The sequence below is a fragment of the Abramis brama genome (genome assembly GCF_963993115.1).
Source record: "Abramis brama genome assembly, chromosome: 16".
Lineage (NCBI taxonomy): Eukaryota > Metazoa > Chordata > Actinopteri > Cypriniformes > Leuciscidae > Abramis > Abramis brama.
In genome coordinates, this window is record NC_139978.1 from 19,311,771 (window position 1) to 19,321,670 (window position 9,900).

The window sequence follows — 9,900 nt, forward strand, 5'->3', positions numbered from 1 at the left end:
TTAATTGCATTCTTCTTTTTCATCACTTTAAGGGCTTTTATATAAGACATAAACTCATTAAGAAGTTGTCTCTCATTTACAACTCTTCTCATTTATAACTCATTTATAAGTAAAGTAATATATTACAAGTAACATGCATTACATAATAAGATCACTTTTGATGTTACGAGTAAAGAAACGCATTACAATAACGTACATTACGAAATCAGATTACTTTTTGATGTTACGAGTTAAGTAATGCATTACAAGTCACATACATTATAATCACATTACATTCTAATAATACCAAATACATTTAATTACAGTAAAAAAAAAAAAAATTCACTGCAGATTAAGTATTTTTGAAAACAATATTCACAGTATAAGTATGAATTGTAGCTGAAATGTAGCCATTGATGCATGAGGTCCACTATAGTGGACAGATGATTAATCAGATTTCTCTCCCAATCTAAAATCAAAACTTGGAAAATGTAACTGGGTCATTATACGAAAACCTGTGCAAATTTAAGATTTTTTTTTTTTTTTTTTAATAGCTGTCCACTGTAGTGACCACTATGCATGAAAGGGTTAATCCATATAAAACAGCGCTTAATCTTGCAAAGTACGTTTTGGTGTTACTGCTATCATTACGTTAGTAATTCATTAAGTTAACTATAAAGTGTCGCTATGTTGTGAGAAGGTATTCCTTTGCAGAGATCCCAACCCTAACTAAGCATTTAACAAACAGAAAAAAGTCGTGACATCTCATTGCCAGATGTTCTCCAGTCCTAAAAGTAAAACAAAAACACAAACAATCTGTATTTAAAAGATCTTTTAGAAAGTCATGGTCTCTTTTGAGCCTTTGTCAGTGATGCTTGATTTCTTTCAAGACAACATACTCTGAAATACTTCCCATCCCATACATGAAAAAAAAATACATGCCGTGTTGGTGATATCATATTTTATATATATTAAAATATTCTTACATAGGCTATATAAAATAAAATGACACAACCCTGTCTCTTTTTGTTAAATTTAAGTTTCATTGATCAATAAAGCCATTATAAAAGCAGCCTAAAAGGTATAAGAAGCCATACAAGTCAAGAAATAAATTAAGTAAAACGATTCAGTCAAACATAAGTCAGCAGGCTACAACGTTAAAGATAAATAGCCTAAATAATTTAACGTTATATAAAGTTATGAAACTAAAACTTTGCCCTCAGCCAAAACGATTTGCCAGGGAACAAATTATAGATTAATGATATCAAAGATCGTCCGTTAGATATAGCCTACACAAGACGAATTATATCTCATGTTCAGGGACGTGCGGTCAGGGTAGGCAGGGTAGGCAGTGCCTCACCAAAGGAAATGTTGACATACATTTATTAATTCCAAGAACTTTATTAATTCACCACATTATGATTTATTTTATTCCAAATATTAATTTTTGTAACAAAAATTCTCAGGAATACACATATAATATACTCATTTTGCCATTGTTTGCTCCTAAAACCATTGTTTCATGCAGGAAATTCAAGGCCATGGCCATTGAGGCAGAGGTTAGCAGTGCCTCTTTGGTCCATAGAACGTAGTTTACGTAGGTTTGCGCATGCGCAGTCAGTTCTCATGCTGTCTTGAATTATCAACATGTTTCTCAATATGCGTTCTTCAGCGATCTTGCGTCCTTGTGTTCTCGTTTGACGTCATCATTAACCGTCGAAGTTCAGACCCAATTCTCAAGAACGCAAGTACAGAGGACGCATGAAAGAACCCGGATGTGTTCTTGATACCGAGGATGCATCGAATGCAGACTTGAGCTAGTACTCGCCTGGTGTCCCAGAAGTCATTGCGGCCGGTTCCGAGTTCATTCTTCCAAGGAAGCTTGGCAAGACCGGTCTCCACGAGAACACAAGTCCGTTCTCTGCGTTCTTGGAATTGAGAAACAGCCATTGAGGCAGAGACCGAGCTTGCTTCATGTCACGTGATCCACTCACTCTCACTCAATCCGCGCTTCCCGATCTAGCGGCGCCTAGCGTTGGCTGTCAACAGGCCCGGGGTGGGTAATCGGGAGAATTCCCGGTGGGCCGCTTCACTTTTGGGCCGGTCGAGGATTTTTTTTTTTTTCACATTTGTCACGTTAGTTACATTAGGCTACACACGTTCCGCATTCTGACACCGCAGCGCGCAGCCTCTGCATAGGTTGTACCATGTGAGGGAGTTCTCCCCTCCCCTCCTATAGAGTTGGTTGGGTCCATAGCTCGTCTTTTCCAAAACGTTTTCTCAGGTAACTACCGCGGCACCGCCGGCGCCTACCGATAGCTGGGCCGGCCCGTGCTGCGTTCCAGTCCAAAATTGTCATGCCCTTCACTCGCTAACTTCCCTTCGTCTCGTTCACTCGGATGTACGTCATTGCGAGTGCCCACTACTGGCGGAAACTGCAATGGTCTGAACTGGAACGTCCTAAGCCCTTGATCACTTGGAATCAGCTGTGGAGTTGATTTATTATTTACATTTTTTCCCCTTTAATAATTTGTTTAATGCAGCATCCAAATGTTTATAGGTGTGTTTGGGTTGTTTTAAATTAAAAAAAATATATAATTAATATATCAGAGTTGTCTGTGTGGTGGTGATTAGACCAAGCGTGCCGCACAAGCCCTGAAAAGTGAAGCCAAAACGTCTCGATCGCCCCCCGGTGACTGGTCCTAGTATAGGTCATAAGCCCCGCCTCCCCATGTTATTCAACGGGACGTGAGACCAACTAAACAATTAAATTACACTTCAAATATCTTTTTTCCAAAGATGGTTTCTTTCATTTGCTGTTGTTTTTATCACGCTGATGTTAGTTCAAGTGTCTGTTTCAAAAATAAGTTGTTTTTTAGTTAGTTACGTGATGCGGTGGTGTAACGTCATGACTGACAGCTGTGATTGACAGGTTCTCTGAGCGAAGTAGTCACTGAAGCACCAACGGACATTTTTTCGGGATCTTCGGAGGACTGAGGAGATTGTATTTACTTTATTTTAACAAGCCTCTTGACGTACTGCAATCAATTTTTTAAAAAGTGTGCAGAATCCACTCTCCCTGAGTGCATTCTGCGAGAGTGAGGGCGGAGCGTTGATTTCGCGGCTTTACTTCCTGCTCACTACTGCGCAGGTCTGGTCCCGAGATCGCTACTGCGCAGACTCAAGTTCCAATATGTCAGCACCATATCGGGACTCTGGCGGCTTCAGTTCTCATCAATGGAAGAGAGCGAAGGGGCGTCGTCCATCTTTTTTAACAGTCTATGGATTAGACCATTAGACGAGATATGTGGTGACGTCACAATCGTACTGCATTGTGGGACATATAGGTGCCTGAAGTGTACATTTGAAGCAGACTCGCTCGCTCGGTCAAAATTGAGGGAACGAGGGTCTGTCCATATAAACTTCCCTCATCCACTTCACGAAGTGGAACGCACTTCAAAATGGCGGCAGGGATTCCCCCAAAGGGAAGTGCTTAGGGAAGTTCGCAAGTGCGTGTCTAACAGTGGACTGGAACGCAGCACCGGTAGCTATGCGTCAGGGAGGATGGATGGGAGGAAGAGGCCAGGAGGTATGGTATGGAAGCTTGTTTCCGCCACAGAATAAAACATTTTAAAAGATAATTGCGACTTTTTATCTCACAATTGCGAGTTTACATCTCGCAATTCTGTCATTATTTCTCAGAATTGCGTGAAATAAAGTCGCAATTGCGTGTTATAAAGTCAGAATTGCGAGATATTATTTTTATCACAATGGCAATTTTACAAAAAGGCAACAGAGTTAAAATAATTTATTTTTACATTATGACTGTCTGCAATCTCCTGGAGGGTTATACCACATCTTCTAATACCTTCTAATGGTAATTTCCCATTGAGGAAAGTTGTACCATGTGCAAGTTGAAACATTATGTTTAGGGTTGTATGTCTTCCATTTGAATTTGTTATTCATAGAATTTCATGTATATCACTTTTTTTATACATATAGTTTCTTATAAAGGTATCTGCCACTTTAATGCCTCGTTTCCACTGAGCAGTACGGTACGGTACGGGACAGTACGGTACGGGTCTGTTAACCATGATCTGGCTAGCGTTTCCACTGCCAACAGTACCCTTACTTGATAGGCGTGGTGTTTCGATCGACGTCATTTTCGCGCGAAGAAGAACATAGTAAACTACAATGGATGACATGCAGCAGATCTTGTTCTTGCTCCTCGACATGTTTGTCACAAGAAGACAAGCGCCGACATTAGGCTTTTCTCAATATCAAGTACGCAAAGTTTGTACTTGCCATGTGCGACTCCTACATGCAAATGGTAGCGCGTTCTTAAAAGCGTCACTCAGCTCGCTCTGCTACTCCGGTTATCTCTGTTAACTTACTCTGTATATACATTTTAAGCAACAATAAAACGAAATATGTTATAAAACACCACTCTGCCTCTTTTCGTTTTCATTTAAATAAATTAAACATTATAGGGACACAAATGTGGTTCATGCGCAACGCATATTGATTATTCACTGCACGTTATACGTTATTCTATTTATAACAAAACGAAATTTAAAACACAACCCTAACGTTACCTCTTTTCGTTTAAATAAAAAAAAATTAAACATATTCCAGTCAATATATGCGTTTGTACAAATGTTGCAATAAACATCAGTGATAATCTTGTAATAAAAAAATGACAAGAAACCATATTTCTTTTTGTAAAATTTCAGTTTTATCAATAATAGCCTATATAAAAGTTTAAGTAAAAGGTACAAGAAGCTATACAATAAGAAATAAAGCAAACAATTCAGTCAAATATCCAAATGCAGTGCTCTAGTCTAACATTACAAGTTAAATACATACAAATAGCCTATAACGTTAATATGAAACTAAACTTAGCCCTCAGCCAAAACGATTGACAGGGAACTCATTATATATTCACGAGAGCAAAGATCGCCCGTTAGGTCTACACAAGATGAATTATATCTCATGTTTAACCACTACCGTCGGAGTCAGCGACGAACGTCAGAAGACTAGCCGAGGAAAGGCTCATCCAGCCGGGAAACATGAGCGCCGAGCCCCGCTGAACGCATGGATCTCACAACTGGGGAAAAAAAATCATCTTTATAAATAAACCACAGATTTGAGCTTTAAACAACTAGATTCTCGCCTGAAAAACTCTTAAAATTACATTTCGTGATACAGTAACAGTAGTATTATATTAAACTGTATATTAAAAAATGGCGCTTCTTATGTTGTCATTCCCCTTGTAGCACGCGCAAGTGATGATTCTCTGTCAACCAATCAACGTCCTGCAGTGAGTCTAGCTCCACCTTTTAGTACCGTTCCACTGTGCTAGGTACCCCAATGGAAGGGTACCTAAAAAGTGGTACGGTACGGTTCGGCATTTATACCATTCACAACTTTTGATAGTGGAAACGCAAATAAATGCGTACCGTTCCGTACCGTACTGTACCGTACTGCTCAGTGGAAACGAGGCATTAGGTAACCCAGCTTTATTTCCTCCCCAAAGCCAAATTAGGCGTTTGGACCTTGTCTGCAGATGAATCACATGCTGATTCTTTGGGCTTCAAATATTAAATGGAGGGCCTTATAGTGTAACTCTACTTTGAGATCACTTACCTGTTATTACTTACCTGGTGAAACTGGTAAAACGAGAGGCTTAATATCTCTAGAACTGAAGCATAATAGGAAAATGGTTAATGTTTCCAAATTATCACGTTTCCCTCATAAAACAACACATTGTGTTTATTTTCAGAAACATTTTGTTTTTAATGTGGCGCACAGGTGTTTGGCTGGAACTTCTTTGGCAACTGTGGCATGAACCTCTGCACCATTGGGAGGAAACTTTGTGGTCATGTCAGGAACCTCTCGAAAGCTTAGCAACCTGAGCTTCTTTGACACGGAGCTCTAGAACCGAAGCAGGGACTGGAGTTGCAGCAGAATGAACCTTCACAGTGATTTCTGTGGGGCCTCGGCAGGTTTTGGAGCAGCAGTGACAGGAAACTTTATGGCTGTCTTCACTGGGAATTCTGGAGCAGCCCTGACAGGATCTCTGGGCCCAAGGCAGCTGAGAAAGAGAGCTATGTGAAACCCCATCTCTGGGATCCAGATGCCAGTGGTAGAAACTTCTAGGGCGGCAGGGTGAGGAACTTGTGGGGGGGCTGAACAGAGAGCTCTGGGTGACTCCATTGTTAAAAATATGATTGGATGGATCAGTGCTTAACTAAAACTAAATGAACTATTTACAATATACATCCCTAGGCGAGTAGCTCCGCAAGACGCTAAAACTACCACCTCAAGCCAAGGCGCCAGACGCAACCGAGGCCTGCCAGCCCCGCAAGACACTGAGGCTGGAGAGATGGAGGGGCTAACTTAACTAAGTAATACTAAACTAACTATTTACAATATGTACACATCCCTAGGCAAGTTCTGCAAGACGCTAAAACTACTGCCTCAAGCCAAGGCGCCAGACGCAACCGAGGCCTGCTAACCCCGCAAGACGCTGAGGCTGGAGAGATGGAGGGGTCATCTGTGTCAGCCCGCCAAACGCAAGGCTAAACCCTCTTCATGACCTGAAACACAATTAGAAAGCATTTTTCATTAGGTATAAAAATACATCTGTGCCATGTATAAGGATTCAGTATATTACAGTTACAGCAGGTACTGAATGATAATGTAAAGAAGCTGATGTCCATAATCAAGCCAAATTAACAAATATCCTTCAAAATCATTTTAGCTTGTCTTAGACTCAGTACCTTGAACCAGTCATGGGAGAGCATCTCATCCAGATGGAGTCTCCGCTTTGGGTTACTCTTCAGGCAACCTCGAATAAGGCGGCAGCATTCTGTGCAGAAAGATTGAGAGTTGTCTTATTATTTCCTTCAACTTTACACTTGCTCTCTAAGCTGTAAAAATGGGAAAGATTCCTGCATTATCCATAAGAACATCTTTTTTGTTCTAACCATCTGAGAAGCCTGGCTGGAACCAGACATCAGGGTCCATCAAAGCTATATCTCTGCTGTCTGGGAAACGGCCGGTGATCATGGCAAACAGCAGCACCCCCAGCGACCACACCGTTGCCTGCTTCCCATAGTACTTGCCCTTCTCAAAGTACTCAGGAGGGCAATACCTTGCTGTGCCTGGAGATAGGAGTTTGTCACATGTGTAAGCTTGCTTTTTCTCACTTTAACTGAAATGGCATTTAATTTTAGTCAACAAAAATAATATTAATATTGACTATTCTTTGAGAGTTTTGTTAGTGTATTGTTAATATCTCACTGTGTGATGTCTGAGACATGGTGTAACTGGTCACTAGAGTTTAAATCCCAAAATGTATGTTTTAAATATAACACGTACCAGAGCAGATTTTGTAGGATGAGCTTTTCATGAGGTCCCCACAGCCGAAATCGATCAATTTGACCTCCAGGGTCTCTGTGTTGACCAGGAGGTTCTCCATTTTGATGTCTCGATGTAGCACACCCCTGGAACAGCACAGGGCAGCAGCGTAAATCACCTGCCAGATGAAGTGACGGGCCAATTTCTCAATGAAGCGGCCTCTGTTATGCTGCCAAAAGCTGTGCGTGTCCATGCAGGGTAAGGGCCGTTCTAAGACCATGATGTACTGGTCGAGATGATCCTGCCAGTCCAGCACCTTTATAATGTGGCCACAGCTTGGGCCTTGATTGGCCATTACTGTCAGGGCCACCTCAAGTGGAACTGGTTTGGGATGGTCAGGCTAGAAGAATGACAGTTTTTTATTATTGTTAGTTATAGGATTGGTTTCTCAAATAAGGATTTAGCCCAGTCTGTCTATCTATTGAAATATTTGCACTCTGTGATTTACATTAAAAAGTTATAAATTGCAAACATAGAGTGCACAGTCTACATACAAGGCTGGTGTATAGCTGGTTCTTTGTCTTCGCTGTGAATTTGACAGCTACCATGAGGCCGTCCTTGCAACGGGTCCCTTCAAAGACAGAGCCAAATGCTCCTTCCCCCAATTTCTTGCCAATGACGTATTTCCAGAAAATGTGATCTATTAAAACATAATTATTTTTATTTGTTTATTGTTTAATAAAGCATTGTCCTGCAGTGAGGCCATACTTTCAGATGAAATGTTAATAGGGAAATATATTTGTAATATTTGTACTTTTAAAAATTCATTTGTCGCATGACTATTTAAGTGAACTGCAAAAAAAGATCCTCACGATCTTGTCACAGTCCAGCTGTCTCGGCAGATGTGATCCAGTGTCACCTGGTGATGAACTGGCTGGACTTTCCTGATCTTGAGGCTTGACGTCCTCCACTTGCTGGTTTTTGGCAGTGGGGAGGACTCCGGGACTACTGGAAGGAGGTTCCTGATGATCATTATCCTCTGCAGTAAAGATGATGTCCTATAAATAAATCTGATCTAAAGAGAGGAATATCAACCACAAGCTTGTTTTAAATCATCCGCCACATCTTCAAACTATATTTCATCTATATTCAAACACATCGTGGAATAAATTCATTTATCTGCCTTTTTATAATGTGTGATGTGTTTTTTTTATATTGTGTGTATATGATTGGCCCTCGCGCTGTTTATGCACCCCAGGCGCCTCGCGTTTTACCGAGGGTTACCAGGAGCTTAACGACTTCACGAACCAACTAACGTACCACCTTTGATTACAACGACCATCATTTGAAGTGTCACACAGTTCTGAAATTATCGTACATTATAGGATTTTTTCCATTATTGATCGTACAGAGGTCGAAATTATCGTACAAATACGATAATTATCGTACATCTGGCAACACTGATGGGCAATTAACTAATGCGCATGCGCACTTCCTCAGGTACTTGTAGTGTCCATACAGTACGCAAACACGAGAATGATATACACTAGTTGCCATATCAACACTTTATAGAGAAAAAATTGCCCAAAGTTCTTTTTTTTTTTTTTTTGAAGATATCCATAGACATTTATTAAACCATAGCAAGAGTAAATTTCTTAAGTAAATTTTTTATCTCTATTTTTTGTGTTTATTTAAAATGAGACAAATCTGATATTATTTTAATCTCCAATATGATATTTAACGGTTGATATAGTTCTTTAATGCTTCGCTAACTAGCAGAAGACACTAGCAGGGTTTAAATCCCAGTTCTGCAGGTGGGGCATGTTGTCACGCATGCGTTTCAATGTGCCCCTATTAGAAATATGCTATTCTATTCTATACTTTTTTGAATTCTATTGAGAAAACATGAGAAAAAGGCGAATAAAGACTGAGAGTCAATGCTCAGAAATGACTAATTATTCATTTGTTCTGAAGTATGTTCTTTAGCTGTGTTTTCCTGTGTTCGTAGTCAAAACTCAAAAATGAGTTTATATTTAATTATTAAAAATGGCATTATTTTATATGAAAAAGTTAATAATTGTATTTTATTGAGAAAATATTTTAGTTTGTCTTGTATGTTTGTTTGATTAGATCAGATAGCATTTTAAGCTGTCATATGGTCATGTTACTATGAACCCCTCACATGTTACAATGTACCCCACCTATGGGGCATGTTGTCACATGTCACTTCCAGAAAAAAAAGTGTATACTGTATTAAAAAAAACAAAGCCACATAATTGCACTAGAAATGTGTGAAATTAATGTGGGATAAAATAAATACTCTGAACCCTAAGTAGATTTACACAAACTGAGAAAGTCAAAAAGCGTTACTTTGTGCCCTGCTCTCCCCTAGTGCACCTTCTATCCAATAAATCGCAATTTGCTTTTGTGCTTTGTTATAAAGTTTCAGATTTCAAATTGTGTCAATATTATTATCAAATTTAAACAAACACCATTTTGACGTTTTTTAATGTCGCGTGTTGTAGCTCCTCAGTTCAAGCGGTTATTGGCTGAATACCT

General features: G+C 39.8%; 1 protein-coding gene across 1 annotated transcript; it reads right to left on the bottom strand.

The window, feature by feature from the left end:
• Window positions 1-7,217: 7,217 nt before the first annotated feature.
• On the bottom strand, window positions 7,218-8,683 carry LOC311098517 (serine/threonine-protein kinase pim-2-like; the record flags this gene model as incomplete). Its single annotated transcript, XM_084138750.1, has 4 exons — window positions 7,218-7,741; window positions 7,896-8,054; window positions 8,214-8,380; window positions 8,662-8,683. 4 exons carry the CDS (start codon window positions 8,681-8,683, stop codon window positions 7,346-7,348), a joined length of 744 nt encoding a protein of 247 aa, XP_083994876.1. The 3' UTR covers window positions 7,218-7,345.
• Window positions 8,684-9,900: the final 1,217 nt, after the last annotated feature.